This window comes from Melanotaenia boesemani, chromosome 23, assembly GCF_017639745.1.
Source record: "Melanotaenia boesemani isolate fMelBoe1 chromosome 23, fMelBoe1.pri, whole genome shotgun sequence".
NCBI classification, from domain to species: domain Eukaryota; kingdom Metazoa; phylum Chordata; class Actinopteri; order Atheriniformes; family Melanotaeniidae; genus Melanotaenia; species Melanotaenia boesemani.
The window spans coordinates 5855292-5875899 of NC_055704.1; the positions used below are offsets into that span (position 1 = coordinate 5855292).

The 20608-nt window shown below is 39.7% G+C and overlaps 1 protein-coding gene and 2 long non-coding RNA genes across 4 annotated transcripts; all 3 read right to left on the bottom strand.

Annotated features, from left to right (window-relative positions):
- Positions 1 to 1973: 1973 nt before the first annotated feature.
- Positions 1974 to 6912, bottom strand: LOC121635121. Of its 2 annotated transcripts, XR_006009350.1 has the most exons (5): positions 6866 to 6912; positions 6685 to 6734; positions 6394 to 6573; positions 3958 to 4521; positions 1974 to 2750 (listed from the first exon to the last, which is right to left on the bottom strand). It is a non-coding gene; the product is annotated as an uncharacterized LOC121635121 (long non-coding RNA). The 2 variants fall into 2 exon arrangements; XR_006009349.1 differs by having other exon boundaries at positions 6685 to 6901.
- A 5353-nt stretch (positions 6913 to 12265) lies between these two features.
- Positions 12266 to 13493, bottom strand: LOC121634407. The gene is made up of 3 exons (XR_006009227.1): positions 13400 to 13493; positions 13116 to 13262; positions 12266 to 12754 (listed from the first exon to the last, which is right to left on the bottom strand). It is a non-coding gene; the product is annotated as an uncharacterized LOC121634407 (long non-coding RNA).
- A 34-nt stretch (positions 13494 to 13527) lies between these two features.
- LOC121635096 lies at positions 13528 to 15175 on the bottom strand. The gene is made up of 5 exons (XM_041978156.1): positions 14977 to 15175; positions 14441 to 14890; positions 13907 to 14060; positions 13713 to 13784; positions 13528 to 13591 (listed from the first exon to the last, which is right to left on the bottom strand). Exons 1-5 carry the CDS (start codon positions 15173 to 15175, stop codon positions 13528 to 13530), a joined length of 939 nt encoding a protein of 312 aa, XP_041834090.1.
- Between the last annotated feature and the right edge of the window lie 5433 nt (positions 15176 to 20608).

Here is a 20608-nt window from a genome sequence, read left to right on the forward strand (position 1 = left end):
ATTAAATCCGATTAGACACTTTGTGCAACAATGATTAGCATTTAATATCAAGAGCTTTCAACAGATAGTAGTTGTTAGCTTAGCCTACATAATGTACTGTAAGCTAACTTATGTTGCTGTAGACCAAGAAGCTAAGCTGCCAAAAGACGCCCCTCTGCAGTCTGTGCTGTCTTAATAATAACTGACAATTGGTAAAACAGCAGCGGATATTTTAATCGGTTTCCATATTGTTTTATTTATGGCCACTTCTTTGCACTAGCAGCATTTATATTTTTCAGTTTCTGTTTACTTCGGGTGGTAGGTCAATGTTGATAGTTTATTGTACTTAGATCAACTTAAGATATTTCATTCATCTGGTTACTTGGTTGTAGCTGCCTTGAAAACAGGATGAGTAATATTAACTGAAACCTATGTCTCATCAGGTGCAAAAAGCCAGCACCCACTAAGCCCAGACTATGTGCCAACAATATTTCCTCACCTAAGTTCTCCCAACAAGCAGAAGAGGATTTATCAAATGGCAAGGTTTGAACGAACTCAGGCCCTGAAAAGAAAAAGGGCAGTGAGCAGAGCTGACAGAGAAGGGACAGGGAAAGCAGGAGAGGACAGACAGGAGAAGGACAACAGCGACCAGGAGGACTGAGGAGAGGACAGACAGGAGGAGGACAATAGTGACCAGGAGGACTGAGGAGAGGACAGACAGGAGGAGGACAACAGTGACCAGCAGGTGGAAGGGGATGCACAGCAGGGGAATGACAGGGAGGAGGCTGGATTGGAGATAGATGGTTCCTGTAGTAATGCAGCTTGTCAAGTCACAATTAAAAGATTAAATGAGGAATGTATGAGATTAAACACTGAAATCTGTAAGCTTAAAGGTCTATTAAATTCATTATCCTTCAATCAAGAAAGTTTCCAGGGCAAAGATGAGAAAGTCCATGAGTTAACCGGTCTGCCTTCTTATTGTAAATTGATTGTTGCATTCTCTTTTATATCATCTTAAAGTTAAGTCATGTCTATTACCTTTTCAGCAGCTATTAATGACATTAATGCGTTTGAGGATGAACCTGCAACTTTTCTTTCTAGCTTATTTGTTTCATGTATCAACATCAACTGCTAGTCGGGTTTTCAACACCACACTGAATGTAATGTATTTCAGGCTGTTTAACATTGTGAGGTGGCCGAGCAGAGATCAGATTTTAATTAGTCTTCCCATGTGTTACAGAAAGAACTTTAAAAGTTGCACCAGTATTAGTGACTGTTTTGAAATATTCATTGAAAGACCTAAGAGATGAGAGCATGAATGCAAACATATTCACAATATAAACATCATAACACAGTTAAGTATTTAATTTCTATAACGCCGCAAGGGTCATTAGCTTTGTTTCAAAAGGTTGGGGTGGGAGGACAAGTGACAAATATGTGACGGAGCATAGTGGATTCCTTGACCTGTTGTCCCCTGTTCTTGCAAACAGAGGGTTTAATGTAGAAGAGTCTTTGGGACTTGTCAATGCACGACTGAAGATACCTGCCTTTACCAAAGGAAAACGACAGCTTCACCCAGAGGAAGTCGAGTCATCACAGTGCGCATCCATGTGGAGAGAATTATAGGACTTGTAAGGAATAAGTACACTATTTTGCAAGGAACTATACCCACATCACTTTGTTATTCAGCCCCAGATGGACTCACTCCACTAGACAAAATGGTGAAAGTGTGTTGTGCCCTCTGTACTCTTTGTCCTCCTGTTGTTCCACCAGAGTGACATGCAGAATGAATCATCCCAACCCACAAAGAACTGCAATTTAAATAAATCTGTGAATTTTGTTTAACAATATGCTTGTTTCATTATTACAATATTTTTAAGGTTTTACCACAGAAGAGAAACATGTTGCCATTTGTCAATAATGATTTTAATACCATGACACATATAAAATTCTCAAACATAATAAATAAGACATGAACATTATTAATCCTCTCCTCTTCCCACCTCATCCTTTTTTCCTCTAGCTCTCCTCTCACCTTCCCCCTCCTTTCATTTCCTCCTCTGCCTCTCTCCTCTTCTTTCCTCCTCCCCTCACTTATACTCTCCTCAACTCAGTCTAGATTTAATGTAAAGTATGTACAGTAAGTCAGAATACAATCATTAGAATGAAAACATTAGGAAACGTAACCTTGGGCTAAATATAATAAAAAAATAAAGATTCTCAAATGTTAGTTTTTTACAATTTCTGATGCATAACAACGGAAGGTCTCATTTGTTCTGTATCTTCCTGCATTCATAACATTTCCACACTTTTGGAACATATGCAAGCAGGCCCTGTGAAAGTGTCTTCTTTTGCACTTTTGCACTAGAACACTTCATCAAACTGAATGCGCTGAATAAATGTTTCAGTCGGACTCCACACAACAAAGTCACAATACTGCACACCCAAAATACACATTTGTGCTTGAACTTGTGACATGTTTTTGTGATTGGCCTTTAGTGTAATCACACTGTTCTTTTCCATCAGACAGAAATTTGGGTCAGTTTTACAGCTGTTGAAAATAGAGCTATCTTTGAGGACAAAGAGACATTTTTATCTCAAGCACACCTCTACCATGGCAGACACGGTTAACAATCTCATCTGGTGATGCACCAATCCAGGGCAAAGATGGGTTGATGAGGCCTGTTGTTGTCACTTGAAGATCTGTGTGATGATCTTGCATTGCTGTGATGTAATGCATCCTTGCTGCTGGCTCATTTTGATTCCCCCATCTAGAGAAATGAAGTAGCACATTGATTAGACCGACTAACTTGCTATTGTTTGAAGTAGTAGAGTTTACTAGTTCACATAAAAAACCTGTACATTAGAACTTATGTATACATTATCTAATCGTGGAATTACCTGTCTTCTTAAAAAAGCAGAAATATAATAAAAGATTTTTTTTTGGACGGGGGGGATTGTATTTTGAGCTTGCAAAACTTAAGTGTTTGAACTGGAATAACAAGAACTGTTTTACACTGAAATCTGGCTTATTAATGAAATGAAAACTGTTGGATAAAAATAATCACAGACTTTAAATCAGGAACGACAGACCAACAGAATCTTAGTAGAGTCAAATTTACTTGCAAGGAGTTCAATTTAGCACAAAACCTGACACTGTGGGCAGTGTACAACCATCTGTGAACCGAAAGAGAGCCAAATGTGAACTAAAGTTGCAGTTGTTCAGTCCAGTTGTTAAAACTGTGTTATCTTTTCAGCACGGTCATGTTCATGAGAGAATGAGAAAAATCTGTTATGTATCTACTGACAATATACGCACAATCACAGTTACAGTGTAAGATTCACAGAATATGCTTGCAATAGTCTTAAGAAGAAAACAATTGTAACTATAAACTATGATCTTTATTGAAACAATTATAATTATGAAACTATTAACATTATTGAACTTTATTCTTCTAACAAAAACCAACCCTGGGTGACCCTGTTTAGTTATGTAGTCTTTCTATATGAACCCCTGTCTTTACCTCACTGCCTCGGTAGAAAACTGACAGGATCGAAGGTGACAAATCCTTTTAATCAAGGATATGGCCCCATCCATTCTGCCTGCCTCATAAAAGACTGATGCTGTGACTCTGCCTGCTCTTCTCAAACCACACCTTGCTGGCTGACTGTTCTCTAGTTGGCTCTTCTATTGAAAGGGACTGCAAAGTGTTTTAAACATCGAAGGTTATTTCAGTAAAATGCAGTTTTTAATGTTGATGCAGCTGTTGATATTGACGTTAAGCAAAGTACAAAAGGTATACTTAATACCAGGACTTAGCAAATTAACATTTATCAGATGCTTTTACCAAAAGTGTTAAAAAAAAGATCAATTCTCAAGCTACATAGGTAATCTAAGTTAGTATACCAATATTAGAAAATTGGAAAGTGCATTAGAAAGTTGGGAAAGAATGATACGGCCAGTTGGTCTGTACAAACCTCTTGCTCTGTTAGCTGAAGATTGTCAAAGACCTTTTCACTCTCTACTAGTAGTGATGATAAATCAGCCTGTAAACTTGCATTTGAGAACAGACTTGTTAGAGGTTGTGGCAAGTTCAGTTTGAGGGTCTCTGGTATGTATCTGTCAGAGTGACCCTCGATCACAGACAAAATAGCTGTTCCTTTGGGATTACTATCCTGAACATCACACTCATGCAGCTGCTGGAAGAACTTCATGTACTCATCTTCTGAAGGGACAGGAATGCTGGGTAGTTGGTTGGCTTTTGAGGGATTCTTTTTGGTCATTGATATTTTGTCCAATTCTTCATACTGGATTTTAGATGTTTTGCTTGGGAGGACCCAGGCACAGACCATCTGAGTGCTGGACTGTCCATCTTTGAGATTGACTGCAGCCAATAGTGCATACATCAGTGCAGCTGCATGGGAGCATGCTTCTCCTAGTACAGCTTTACAGGTGCAGTGTGCCGTTAGCACGGTCCCATCCTCTTTAACAACAACCCAGGGTTACGTAGGTGTGACATTTATGGCCTGAGAGTGATTCACCTAAAGTGAAAGAATAAAATTTATTAGTGAAGAAGAAATGAAAAAATACTTATCAAGGATGTGTATTATTTTAACGACCTAGTGGCAAGTACAACATTACATGAAGTAACTTAAGGTACTAGGCTACTTCAGTAAACATTCACTTGTTACAACAGTAAGGAGTTAGATGCTCGTTCACCCACCTCTTGTAATTCCAAAATTATTTATTTAGGACCTTAACATCACTCTTACACAGCTCATCAGTCATCTATCATCCGGTAGATTATTTATATTGTCGTAGCCTCCTTCTGTGCAGAGCTTAAAGTTATAGCATTAGCCGTTGTTTATATAAAGTCGATCGCCAGAACACGATTTACCTCTCCTTTCAGCAAAAAGATCTTCTTGTCTTTGAGATGCCATATTTTTGGTCAATGACCCAGCCTGCCGTGAAATATCGATAAGCATCCGTGCTTTTAAAAGCTTTCAGACTTTCTCCTGTGTACGAGGATGGGTTATGTATGAGACAGATGTAAATGTTGTGAAAAGAAAAATCCCAGAAGCTTGCCACGTTAGCGGTTGGAAAATTTCTGAAGAGCCTATGTAAGGATCACATCAGATAATAGCTATTTTTTCGTTGTATCTTTTTAATTCTCGGGTATTAAAATGAGAAATATTCATCTCTGCCTTCCGGTGTTTGGTTCTCAAAATGGCGGAAGTGGAATGCGCAATGACGTCACGCCCCTGAAATGCATCTATAATGAGTTCTATGCAGAATTTTGGATTGTATCAGTTGCATATTTGAATTCTTAGTTATTTTAAAGGTGTTTAAACATATTTGTGACCATTTATCTTTATTAAAGTTACTGGATAAGTCACCCTCCCATTTTGAAGTTGGAAGACAGATTGAGTCTTCTAGTTTAGATAATAGTCTGTTTTTGATAATAGCTTTGGGGCATTGAGATTCATAAATTTTGCCACCCTAATAGGTAGCTGTAAATTTAATTGATTAATGGTTTATTATTTTTAACATATAGATTTAAGCTGGTGATATTCTAAAAAATTTTTGCTACCGATTACATATTGTGAAGTGAGAATATTAAATGAGAAGTTTCCATTCTCTGTTTTATTCCTTTATTTTTCCATTGAGTGAAATTGATAAGCTCTTTGTTAGATAGTACACAGAGGTAGCTGCTGCTGCAGGTAGGTGATGCTGGTAGAAGGGAAGTGACACTAATGCTGTAGGTGACATAGTTCTGGGGAGACGGCAGATTCAAACTAGGCGCCACCAAACATTTATGCTTTTCATTTCAATTGTATTTTGTGCCAGCCTAATCAAAATATTCTTTAAAGTAGGAAAATATTGTCTTTAAAAGTTACACTCTGGAGCACAGCAGGGAGGATTTTGCCAACCTGACAGATTTTATAGATTGTTGTTACGACAGAATCATCATGGGGAAACCAAACAACACGTCCACCCCCTCCACCTCATCTAAGGTCAAGAGACAGCGAAATGAGGATTCACTTGGAGCTATTTCATCACTGGGGAATGACTCAACGGATGTTCTGATCTCTATAGAAAAGAAACTCAATAGTTTTGATGCGCGTTTGAGCCTGGTAGAAATTCTCCACAAGGAGTTCCAGGTGCTACGTGAATCACTAGAATTCAGCCAGAAGCAGGTGGAAACTCTGGCTGTAGAAAATGCTGGTCTCAGAGAGTCAGTAAAATCCCTCACTGAGGGCTTGACCCGTCTCTCGGAAGAAAATAAGAAGATGAAGGAAACGGTGATCGATCTGCAGGCGCGGAGCATGAGAGAGAACCTGGTATTTGCAGGGATTCCAGAGCAGACAGAGGAGGACCCTGAGACCATGGTGAAAAACTTCATCAAAACCCACCTGAAGCTCCCGGAGGAAACGGTGAAAAACATCTCCTTTCACAGAGTCCATCGTCTCGGCGGGAGGAAACCCGGGTCCAGCAGACCAAGACCCATTGTAGCGAAGTTCGTCAGCTTCAAACAGAAGGAGCAGGTGAAGGGAACGAACTTCGGAGTAAATGACCAATATCCGAGGGAGATTCTGGACCGATGGAGAGAAAATTAAATTTCCTTCTGTTCTCATAAGAAAAAGAAGAAAACTTTGAGAATCTCAGAGTTAGAACTCAGAATTAAATCCTTAGAGGACGCTTACCATGTCTCAGCCGGAAGAACTGATGTGATATATGGAAAGCTAAACTTGAACTTAATGAAATAATAGATAAAAAGACGCAATTGTTGGTGCAAAGATTTCACCTGGAGAACTTTGAGCATGGCAACAAATCTGGAAGGTTCCTGGCTAATCAGTTAAAAACAAACAAGGAGAAAACAACCACCTCCTCTGTCAGAGATCCAGAAGGAAACATCAGCCACGACCCTGACAAGATAAATAACACTTTCAAAGAGTTCTATAAAACATTATATACATCACAACTACAACAGATGACAATATTGATAAATTTCTTAGTAACATCAATCTTCCAAAATTAAAACATGAAAATAAATGGTCCACATCCTGACCAAACAGGCTTTATTAAAGGTAGACAATCCTCTACTAACATGTCTAGACCAATTAACATCATAGATTATTCTACTCTACATAATCTGGAATCCACAGTCATTTCTTTAGATGCAGAAAAAGCATTTGACCGAGTAAACTGGAAAGTTTTATTTGCAACATTAAACACATTTGGGTTTGGGTCATCTTTCATAGATTGGATAAAATATTATATAACAACCCAAATGCATGTGTGAAGGCCAAAGATTAAACTTCTCCAAACTTCTGTTTGCAGAGAGGAACCAGACAGGGCTGCCAGCTTTCTCCATCACTCTTTGCTATTTTTATTGAACCCCTAGCTGCTGCCATAAGACAAAATAAAGAGATTAAAGGAATCCATGCCAAAAATATAGAACACAAGATACGTCTTTATGCTGGTAATGTATTACTTTTCCTCCAGAACTCACCGACATCACCGACCCAGATAGATATTTAGGCATAAACATTTCCCCCAGGTTATCAGAACTAACAAAGCGGGGTTCGGATCTCTGGGAGGAGAGGAGAATGCCCCGAGCGGCAAGGCAATGCTAGGAATGAGAAAGAGACAAGGCAGGGTCAAATAGGGATGTTATGCTCGAGCGGTCTGCTCGATCACGTGTCGAGCATGTGACACGGAAGTGTTGTGAGCATTGTCTCTGAGCATTGATTCAGCATGCCAAAAGTCACGTGATAGACCAAACGAGGCCTCGTTACGTCATCAGCGCGTATCGAGCAGCAAGCGGGATCTTTGAAGGGACCGGGCTTGTCAATCTCTCAGATTCCAAACGCTGAGGAGATTGCGGGTTTTTGAGAGATTCTGTAGCGATTGTGCGACATTACATTTTGAAAACAAATTTAGGAAAAGCATCACATCAGCATGAGCTGCTAAATGTGATATTGAATCACATTTAGCTTTTAGAGATTTGGGGAAACAAACGTCTGCGCGAGACGCCTTTGCCAGAGTAACTGCTGAAGGAGCTCGGAGTATGAGAGAAGGACGGAGCAGGCGGTGCCTTTAACATCACAGGTAAGCTTAATTCCCCTTTCTTTATATAGATGTTTTTTAAATAGCCTTGCAAAGACCAGACTTTAAAGTTAATCATAAACTTCAACCAGAAGCATCAGAGGAAATGTCTGTCTGCAGCTGCAGAGGAAAACTACAACCTGCAGGACGTTAGACACCAAGCTGGTTTCTGATCACCATACGCAGAGAATTTAATGATTTTAAACTTGGTTAATTACAATTTTGTTCTTGTGTTTCTTTCAGGTGCAACCTCTCCAAAGCTGGGGAGGTAGTGTGCCAGAAGAGGAGCAGACTGAAGTCTGACAGAAAATACGTTTTTAAATAAAAATCTATGACACATCACAAAGTTACCAAAGTTTTTTTTTTCTCATAATACATTTCAAGATTCAAGATTTCAAGATTACTTTGCCGTCCAACCTGAATGCCATAAAACATTATAAAATAAAAATAAACAATTTGAAAAAAAAAACTAGATAGACGATAAATAAAACTGAGTAAATAATCTATGTACATAAATGTGCAGTGTGCTACCAACTGTTGTGCCACATTTAACAACGATCAGCTATGCAAAAGAAAACAACTCATGAGGTAGACGAAAACACGCATTTGCAATATCTATTATAAAAAATAAGACACATAAAACAGTAAACAATTTTATTACAACTGTATAAAATAACTAAAACAGTCACTACTCTCGTTGCTCAAACACTCCTTCCCTCATGCCTTCCCACTGAGTAACTACTATCATTACAGATTGTTTACTTAAGTTACACCACAATTCTGTTACCTAAACAAATGTTACCTAATACCCCTCCTTGTTATTTATATGAACAACAGAAAATAAATATTCACTCGGATGGTAGATTACGTATCGTTTATTGAACACATATTCAAAGTTGAGATAGACAGATGTGAGGTGTCAACGCTGTCCTTCTGATACATCAGACTCCCACAGCCAGCAGATGGAGCTCTTTGGTTTGGTCAAATGATTCAGAACACTAAGCCATTTTCAAGCATTTGGTTCAAAGTTGGCTCGATGATTCATGAGGCCTCGCTTTCACCATCCCTAGGGTCAGATACTTGACTGGAAGCACAAGGAACACTGATGGAGGCCTGATTTACCACAGAAACAGTGAGACAATCTGGCGAGGTCTGGCTGCTCCTGCAGTCCTCATAAAGGGAGGCTTGATGAGGGTAGATGGAAAACAGCTGTGGAAGCAGGAGCAGACTGGATTCCGCCCAAGACTTCCTGAAACTTGTACAGCCCCACCTAAAGCTCAGGAAAAGGAAACACAAGCAGCAGAATTGTGACAAGAATTGCAGGTATTTGTCTAAGCCAGGGGTGTGTTAGATCAGGGAAACAATGAAAACCTGCAGGATACCGGCCCTCAACGACCGGAGTTCGACACCCCTGGTCTAAGCAAAATGAACTTATTTTTTAAGTGTGGAACACATCAGTTAATTTGATATATTTAAGGGTTTCCAGGTGTGATTGACTGCATAGATGGGACTCAGATTCCTATCACAGCTCCTTCAGTAGATGGAGATTATGTGAATAGGAAGTCTTTCCACAGCATTAATGTACCAGTAAATAGTAGCTTTTACAATCCCACATACTTCACATTAGAGCTACTGAAGCTAATTACTGTTCAGTACTTTGAAGATCATATGTGATGCAGCCCACATCATCAGTAATGTGGAAGCAAAGTGGCCTGGGTCTGTGCACGACTCTCGGTTCTCTCGTGAGTTTACACTGAGCGCTAGATTTGCCCGTGGTGAGTTATATACATTAAAATCAATATTTTGTTTGAACAACAACTAGAAAAATATATATTGTATCCTGTATTATAGGAGAGTTTGATGGTTACCTGCTGGGTGACAGAGGGTAAACCTGCCAGCCTTATTTGCTGACCCCTTACCCTGATCCTGAGGCCGGTCCGCAGCATCGTTACAAATTGGCTCACTGCAGGACTTGAGCCAGGGTAGAGATGACTATAGGCGAATCTTTGTTTACATCTTTTTGCGCATGCGCGTGTGGTTGGGTGGCAAGAAGACCTGTTGAGATGGCGGAACCTGCTAGCATAAACAAGAAAGTAAGCGGGCGAAATCCAAATTATATAAGTACGCTAAGCTCCGAAGACCAGAGGAGGTTTAGAGAGAAACTAAAAATTTGTGTTGCAGACAAAATCGAACAAATACAAAGCCCATATGAAGTCTGGGATGACGAAAAATACTGGTCTGACTCACCTGCATCTTGGCCACAGATGTGCTGGGGAGATATTTATTCTTATTTAGTTGAAAGCCCTGGACCCTTCACCCACGAGAAGTTAAAAGCTTTTAAAAGCCTCGAAGCTTATAACTATTTTGTTTCAAGAAAGGTTGGGCCAATCTTTTCGGTGAAACAAAAATCAGTGGTCGTGCTCAAAGCGGAGGTCAGACCCGGCCAAGCAGAGTCACAGCGTGATTTGCATCTTCCGTGGGTGATCGCCCAAGAAAACGGTGAAATAATCACATGTCACTGCGACTGCAAAGCCGGGTAAGGCTTTATTTATCAGTGCCTTTGAATTTTTCATTTTAAATCTAATGACTGTTTTTCAATTTTATTGGTCCTGTTAACTATAATTTAAATGGCGTTTGGTCTATCGTGAAAAACGATCATAACATCTTACAAAATTTTTCTTTCAAATCCAGTCTAGGAGAAACATGCAGTCATGTAGCAGCTTTAATGTTTAAAGTAGAAACAGCGGTCAGGATAGGACTTACAACAGCTGCGTGTACCAGTGAGGCTTGCAGGTATCAAAGCACAGCTGCAGAATTTACTGTTTTGTTCATCTGATTAGAAAAGATCCCACCTTTGAAATGACAGTTTACTCTTTTAAATGTGGATTTGGTCTGCAAATGGATGTTGGTTTGTAGAAATCCAAAAATACACACCTTATTTTCATGTTAAATGTTTCAGATGGAATCAGGTTTTTGGAAACAACTCTCTGACCGCACCTGCAGATGAAATCAACTTCAACCCCAGTACAAAAACAGAAACTGCCCCAAGGCCAGCATGTCCAAAGAAGGGTAGAATTCCACTGGCTTGTACCAGGGGGGGATGAGGGATACATGGAGGCATATGGTGGCTTTATCAGTGAGCTAAAAGAAATTTGCCCCACCGCTTGTGTGTTCAAGTCCCTGACGAGATTGGACCCAGAAGAGACAGATACAGCAAACAGCGAGTCCAATTCCACTGAAGATGAAGGTAAAAATTTGCATCCTTCTTAAAAATTACTCTTTACTGTTCAGTATTTAATCTTGGAACATAAAACTGGATTATTCTGTTTTACAGATATGGGCATTCCAGCTCATACATACATGGACAAAGGTGAACCTTACCAGGTGTTGGTAACACCATGTCAGAAATCGCAGCCCTTTCATCTACATGCCAAGAAGTCTCCCGGTTCAACGCCATTCCCACTAAGTGGTACTAAGCTCCAAAGATGGGGAGAGTCTCCACGAGAGATCTCAGCTGAACATATATCTCATGTGAAATCACTCTCTGTCACATATGATCAGGCAAATGAACTTCAGAATGAAACAAAGCAACAGGCAGACTGTCCCAAATGGTTTCAGCTTAAGTACTCTAGACTCACAGCTTCAAATTTTGGTCAGATTTGCAGGAAAATGAGCTCCAAAAGAGCCAAACCAGAACTAGTTGCACATAACATGCTTCATCCAAAGCCCCCCACTGATTTCCAAAAAAAAATGTTTGATTGGGGAAAAGAAAATGAAAGCATTGCCATTCAAGTTTACACAGGACTTGCACAAAGAAAGCATGTCACAGTACATGAGTGTGGGTTGTACATTAGCCCAGAAGAACCCATCCTAGCTGCTACTCCTGATAGAGTTTGTTATGATAGCACAGAGTTCAGTAAGTGGGGCATCATTGAAGTGAAATGCCCATTTAATGCTAGAGACAAAACCCCAGCTGAGGCAGCAAAATCAGAGAAGTTCATGAGTGAATTGCATGATGGGGCCCTAAAACTCAAACATGATCATGAATATTATCCCCAGGTACAGGGACAAATGGCTATTACTGGAGCACAGTGGTGCGATTTTGTCATCTATACAAAAGCTGGCATTGCTGTTGAGAGAATAACATTTAACCCCCAGTTTTGGACATCAGCTGCTTGCAGATTACATGACTTCTTTTATTCCTATTTTCTACCCCAGTTCATTGAGTCACAAAAATCTGCAAAGTAATGCAAACGTGACAACGCTATGCAAATTGTCTCTTTATTTCTGTAGCACATTAAAACGGAGTGCCTTTTTTCTCTCCAAGGAGCTGCTAAAAAAATGTAATGTCAGAAAAGTCTGCAAAGTCATAAAAATGAAGTTGTGTCAAATTACAATGCTATGGCAAAATCTGATTTATGTGGCACATTTAAAGTGCCCTTTTCCAGAGAGCTTTTTTAAAAAAAAAATGAAATGCAGACTCTCAACAAAAAGGATAAAATAAATGTAGGGGCAACAAATGAAATCTTATTTCACTAATGGAGGTAGAAGATTTACAAGAGCAGCAATGATTACAACAATGTTGTCAGCATTCTTCACCAGACTAAAATCCCATGTTGTGTTCAGAATCCGGAATTTCTTCATACGGCCAATAGCCCGTTCCACCTGTTTAAAGAAGTAAATGTGAATATTAATCAGTTTATTTGAAGGTTTAATTACATGGCACATAAACTGTGGTAGCCATTTTCAACAGAACGTTTGAGAAAAACGTTATGCACTTTAATATTTAAGAAAATGTGTTTATTTTTGAGTCAAAACTGAATATTGTTAATTTATGGAATTAAGACTCAAATGTTCTAAAGATGTACATTAAAATGTTTTTCAAAATATTGTTTCAGATCAATTCTTATGTAGATCATGTTTCCTATTCTTTTTTTGTATACCTCTCTGGTCAATTTTGAAGACGTATTCATGAAACAGAAACTTGGGACTATAATTTGAATGTGGAGTGAAAGTTTGAACTCACATGGATTCTGACATTGGCAATCTTGCGTGATCTGATGACTTCCTTGTGGCTAAGCTGATTTTTGCCCTTCGTGAATGCTGGGATAACAAGGCTTGCTCCTCTGCAGAGAAGTTCCTCTCGGATAAGAAATCCTCGATCAGCCATAACCTAGAATACATAAATTAATTGAAAAATGCTAAAACTATTCAGCTTTGTCAGCGAGGGAGGGACTGGAGGGGGATTAGTAGTTACAAAAAGAAGTAGTGATAAAATGAAGGAAGAAATGGAGACAGATAGCAATTTACCTGGTCTCCATGCTCAAGCTGGTCAAGGAAACCACTGTTGATTGTCAGCTCCTTGTCTGATACCCGGCCGCCCCAACACTTGGACAGAAATGACACTGCCCCTGTTGGTGTAATACCCACCAACAGGTTCAATGTGTTGTGATGCTTGTATTTGGAGTATGTGATGTTTCGAGCAAGTAAGTTGGATGGGCGCTGTATGAATATTTCAGAGCAGTCAATTATGACACGTGTGTTTTTGTATGTTCTGGTGCGCCTGAAAGCTTTGGGCATGTTTCTTATTATGGCATCTTTTTCTGGCCACACTATCAAAAACTTGAGGGCCTCAGCCATTACAGAGCTTCCAACATTAACTATCTTTGCTACTTGGTCTTCATTTATCTTAAACCTAAAGGTAGGACAAGAAAACAATATGAATACATTTAAATCATGTAAAATTAAATAGGAAAACAAAGTGGTGGATAAGTTTGAAATGCTTCACATTTAGTGATGACTAACAATGAATCTTACCTGTATGCGAGGTCCTTGTTCTGTAGTCCCAGTCTCAGCTTCATTAAAAGGAGGAGCACTTTGTCTGTGATGCTTAATTTCTTGCAAAAGGAGGGCAGTTTACAAGCAGACACCACTTTAACTATCCAATCAAATAGCTCTCGATTTCTGACACCTTGAACAAAAATTATGAGTAGTTAGCATTTTATCACATAAATTGGTGGAAGTTATATTGCATGCAGATAGCTATTTTTTATCAAGTCAAAATGATATTTAATTTATGTAACCTTTATCTGGGAAATGTCCAATTGAGATTAAAAACCTCTTTTTCAATAACGTTCTGGCCAAGAGACAGCTAAAGTTAACACAATTTCAAAAACGTGTATGTTCAGTGATACTACTACTACTGTCATTTAGCAGATGCTTTTATCCAAAGCGACTTACATTTGAGAGAACAAATCAAGCAAGAAATCAAAGAGTAGGATAGAGTATGAACAGGTGGACTGCTAGACTTAGATGTTGATATGTCAAGGGATGTTTAAATTCAAGGCTCACCTGTAAAGTATTTGAGTTGTTTCTCAGTCAAATTGTTAGCTGTGAATTCAGCCCTACTCAGATCTTCTTGGAGTTTTGTGCACTTCTCATTGTAGAAGACAGCTGCTTGTTGCTGGGCCAGAAGTTCTTCTGCCAGTCTCTTTGTCTCTGCTTCCAGCTGTTGAAGTCTATCTGCATGATCACAACTGACGCTGGTTTGTGGAGCCCTCTCGTTGTCCACAGCCAAAGCAGGGGGATTGGGGTCAACGTTAGCAGTAGCATCAATGTCCATTTTTTCATCATCACCCAGAGCCACAGCAGCAGAAATGGTTTCCGAGACTCGTTGTCTTTTGGCACTCCGTTCAAATCGCTGAACCGCTTTTTCTTTCGTTACCAATTTCTGTGATCCAGGATATCCCATTTCAAGACTAGGAACAAAGTCTGGGTGCTGCGGATCGTGGCTCGGAAAACCTGAATCAGACAAGAGTATAAAATCAACAGGTGGATTGTTCTGATCACTTTCTATCCACAAAAACAACGGATGGTCATAAACTTACCTTGGACAAAATGAGCCTCACAAACTCTGTCTGTAGCTGAAGGAATCCATGCTTTCTTCGGAGCGTCCGGGTTTAGTCGCCTGATAGCACGTAACCATTTCCTTCTTTTTTCGGGGTCTTTTTCGGTGGGAATGCGGAAAAACTTTTTGTTGGGCCCCCAACGAGCCGTACAGCCAATCACACAACACGAGTGAACCATGTAGTAGATCGCCCTCAAACTCCAAACGCAAAGAAATCCAGCTAACAGATGCAGCTTCTTGCCACCCAATACCGTGATGCAATGCGTCAAAAGGTAAACACTGACGTCACAAAAGATTCGCCTATAGGCACATGCAGTGCTGTATAACTAGCATGGACAACTCAAAGAGCAGCATGCAGATATGATGGCATCATCAGTTGACCTGTTGTTAGTGTTTGCATACTGATCTGATGAGGATTCAGGATGGCTGGAAAGCCAGCTTTCACTACTCCACTTTCTTCAAATGTATTTGTACATTTTACTGCGTGACCTGCTTTAACAAGTTACTTTCCCTCCTGTGGGATCAATAAAGTTTTTATTCATCTTATTTTGCAGTATGAAGCATTTTGTGATGTTTAATGCCTCTGTCCTGTAATCATTTCGGGGTGCCAGTATGACAGAGGTATTTAGACAGGTGGGGACATAGCTCTGCAACACATCTTAGTGGAAGATAAGAAAATGCCCCCAGCATTTGTTTGTTCCAACTCTGGACCAATATCTTAGAAGTAGAAGAAGCATTTTGATGGCAGCACTTCCCTGCCAGTCAGGACAGTAAACACAAGACCATTAAAATATGGACTGTGTAGAAAGACAAATGAACAAAACAGTTATGACATTAATAATGGTGATTTTACAGCAATGAAAAATATCACTACCAACTACACAACCACAATCAATATTTTTTAATAACAGTGTCAATAACAGTAATCAAAACATGCATAAGTCTCTAAATACAGCTGCATCGGTTAGCCTCTGAACAATTTGTGCTGAACTTTTCATTTAAACATGGAACGCCATACAGAAACAAGTTGGTGGATGAACTCAATTTGGTCATTTGCTTCACCTGTGTGTGTGTCCTGTTGGGTTTGGAGGGGAGATGACGGACTACTTCAAACAGCCATGACCTACACCTTCCCAAATCCCAATGAACCCCTCAGGGCGGTAGCCATCAGTTCTCTAAAATCTGCTTCTTCCTTGACTCCCCTTGGAAGAAAGAGGGACAGGCTACACGTGGCTGCATAGGGCAGGCATTGTGTTCCTACTTTTTGGTCAAAGAATTCAACTTTGCACCCCTGGGAGAAGCCTAATGGGGGCAGACAGTCGGCTCCACTCACAAAGACGAGTACTTCCTCGAATGTAAAGTCCGCCTCTTGCTCTGTATAAAAAAAACGTGCACATGATTAACAGTAAGATTTATGGTTAATATGGTATTAACCATGTTAACCATAAGTATGATGTCTATTTTTTCAGTTAGACAATGTCACTGTGTGCTTGATCTCACCAGGTCCTTAACATAAATTTTATTCACTGGAAACTTGTATAGTTTTACAGTTTGCATATTCTGCAAGTGTGAGAGTTAATTATATACACACACACCATTAATTATTGTATTAAGTGCCATTGTCACGTTTCCATCAGTCTGCTCCAGGAGAGTTGTAGCTACTCATGTAGCTTACCAGCACCAAGAATGAATCGAGTCAATGAATAATGGATTCAATATTAAGTGCTTGTGGTACCTTGAAAAGCAATATATAAATATAATCATCATAAATTATCATCACCATCATCCCGCTGGAGTGGGGATGACAAGTGCTGAATAGAGAAGAGGTTGGTAGTGATGTCACTGGTGGAGATCAGGGAGTCCAAGTGGTGGAAGGCAGCGGCGGGTGCTTCCGTGTTTCTCCGTCGGGGCAGAAAAGCCAAGTCCGTGATCCAGAATCCAAATCCTGAGAGCAATCCAGAGGTCAGTAATCCAGGAGATCCAATCAATAAACAAGGCAGAGTTTCCAGTCAGGGAGCGGGCAGAGACGTATATCCAGGTCCAGAAATACAAGGTCGACAGCAGGCAGGCAGGTGAGCAGGCAGGCAGGAAAACAAAGGCTGGATACATGCAGGGAAGAACCAAGATGATCTGGCAGAGAGAGGTTGTCATACACAGGTATATAAAGAGCATAGTGCAGGTGGAGCACATCAGCAATCAGGTTGGGTGAAAGGGGAATGCGTTCAGGGACAGCTGGGAAATCTGAACCCATGACAATAATCATCATGATGTTCCTGTCCATAATAATGGATTATATTCTTTTGGATTAGGGACAACTGATAGGGTATGTGTTAAATCAAAAGTTGTCTTCCACCACCTTACCATCACCACAATACCTGTTACCCAACTGGAACCACCAGGAAGTTGTATAATCCAACCCTTTAGACCAGACCAGTTTTTTCCCTCCAAAACCATAAACAAAAAGGAATCACCTCAATTTGCTTCCCTGATGACAATACCAAACCCAGCTATGGTCAAGTCATCCTCCTCCAAATCATGTAAATAAAACTGTGAAACCAATTCCTGGAATCCTGTGTTTAAATGTACAGACCACATAGGATGTTAAGTGAACCAGACTTGGCCAGAAGCTGAGTAGGTTTTTCAATACAAAGTTAAGAAAAAAGAAAGAAAATTATGTTGAGTCAGAATGACAACTAGGGTCAACTAACATTTCTTTTGGCACTGATATTTTCAAAAAAGTAATTTTAGTGGTTTTATCAACTTACTTTGCAACATGGTACCATTACATTAATTATAAACACACCTTGAATCGCCATGAGCCACCACTCCCACAAGAAGATGGTTTCCTCCTAAGCATCATGACAGTTGCTCCCTGGAGGACTCCAGGCAATGGTGAAGAGGTTTTGGAAGATGTTCCTTGTGAGTTTTTGTCCCATGTTTGTAAAGACAGGAAGGAACTTCTTCCAAAACCTCTTCACAATTTGCCAAAACTGGCCACATGCATCCATTCCAGCAATAAACTGCTGGACAACACGCGCAACCTTGTTGACCACAAATTTAGCTGTTGATTACTTTTTTTTAAAGTGGCCACCAGTATTTAACTAAGCAAATGGGTGCAATCCTTTTATTGGATAATTACTGCATGGATGATGTTTCAGTTAAAAAAAAAAGTTATTTAACCACAATTGATGCAATAAGCAGTTTCTCAGTTCTTAAACAAGCATGTGGAAAGACACATCTTGTGGTCGTGGAACAGATGTTTAAGAACGCTCAGGTCATCGGAATCAAGCAGAGAAAACATGTAATGAAATGCAGAAACTACTAAAACTGGGTTCAGAACTGTCCAAGACATTAAAAACTGGAAGAATCGTGGAGACCCATCATCTTCCATGAAGAAATCTGGTTGGAAAAACATCCTCAGTGATGCTGATTAGAGATCACTTAAATGTTTGGTGAAATCAGATGGAAGAAACAACAGTAGAACCCATGTTTAATAGTGAAAGTAAAAACTAATGCAATCAGTGCAGCAATTACTTTAATTAATACTGGGAAAAAACTTAAATGAACCCATTATTCCCATCACTTTTAATGATACATCACATTCTTTTTGGATTTTATGTTTCTTGTGATGTTTGATACACGAATGATTTGTTTGTCAATGTTTTCCTAATACACAAAAAAACAAAACAAAACAAAAAAAAAAAAACACGATATAAATCTTTACTTTTTCTATTCTTGATTTGAGGTCCTGGTCAAAGAAGATCTCAAAGCTGACTCCCTCCAGCTCTCGGTCCTGGCCACACATTAAAAGATACAGCTGGCGATTGAGACATCGTGGTCCTGACCCATTGTGCATGATGGACCAAGCACACATCTTCCCTGCTGCATAATGCTTTTTACTGGACAGCAGTTCTTGGCTGGTCCCTTCTCCAGCGTGGTCTTCATTTATAATAATGCTAAATTGTGCGTTCATTCTATCCCGAATGTCACTTATTCTTTGCCTAAATGCCCCGCTTGATGAACTTCTCCTGGCGGCCATGACTGTAAACCTAAAATTGCGCCGGATCCAAAGGGCAGGAACAAACATCTACAAAGAAAAAGACCCTGCAAGGACTGATTTAATGCATTTCCATATCTATTCCTGCAGGTGGCAATATAGCTACCCTGACTTTGTTAGCCCGAAAAAACTGGTACTGCCATGGCTGGCTGCTTAACATGTCACACCAAACAACTTCATGGTTACAGTGGTTGTTTCTGATTTTTATACAAATTTATTAATTAAATGTATAAACATTATGTGACAAAGTGGGTAACTTGCTACCATTTGTCATTTTTGCACTTCACGTCAACAGTTAATTATAACCATATGTTTATTTTAAAAATGCTAACTCCATCTTTGCTTAGTGGTCAGCAGACCACTAACGTGTTTGTTTTTGCTTTCTATTTGAGTTAAGCTAATATCCATAACCATATGTTAAAATCAAGACTCAGAGCAGTTGTAAAATACACTGTTGTAAAAGAAATGTCACCATTTTAGAAGACCTGCCTACTGCAATCTTTTAGTTACTCTGGTGACACAACCTATGACATTATTCATATTATGGTAATGTGAGGTACTTTTACCTTGTGTGTGCAAGTGTGTTTTATCGATACTTGGTCATAAATAGAAATAAATCAGATTTTTTTTTCTTTCCACAGGCTCTAAATATTGCATCAGAGCCTTCAGTGGGCCAGAGGGAGGTTCATCTCTGACTCAGAAGCAGGACAGCTTCTTCATGAATTGGACAGCATGATAGAGGAGGTCAGACTGTGTCCTCAACGAGGCCAACTAGGCAGGCAATAATGATTATTTCTTAAGCATCAAAACTGTTACAAAGTTATGACTTTGTCTTGACATGCTGCACTTCAATATAAAACATGTTTACAGATCATTATGGATATCAGGCACCAATGGTTAGATCTGGAGGTAGGGGTCGACCCCAATACAGAATTACTGGACAGCAGCTGTCATTTCTTTCATCTTGTGGCTTCACAGCACCTTAGATCGCAGGAATTCTTAATGTTTCCTCATCTACAGTTAGAAGACGTCTCAGGTCAGTAACTTTTGAAATTGGACTTAACAGTACTGAAACTTTATATATTTGGACTTTTGCCACTGCTTCTGAACAAATGACAATTTACATTCACAATTAATATTGAGAAATAGGACATGACTCAATAACTTGATAGTCCTTTTATGGTTAACTTGTCATTACAGACGATTTCAGCGCAACAGGGCATCGCGGTATGCAGAACTGACAGACAGTGCTTTGGATGATGTTGTTCTGGAAGTTGTTTCTGGGAATGAACAAATTGGTCCAGAGGCTGTCCAAGCATCACTGCGAGTTCATGGCTTACGTGTGCAAAGGAGTAGGGTTTGTGCAAGCATGCTGAGGACAAATCCTGGAGCAGCTGCACTTAGGCTTGTCTCTCCGGTCTCCTCAAAACTGCCCTATCAGGTGGCAGGTCCAAATTCGATGTGGCACATTGGTGGGAATCACAAACTGATAAGGTAATAAAAATTACATTATTTCATATTTGTATAAATGTTCTGTTACACAACTCATTGTTAA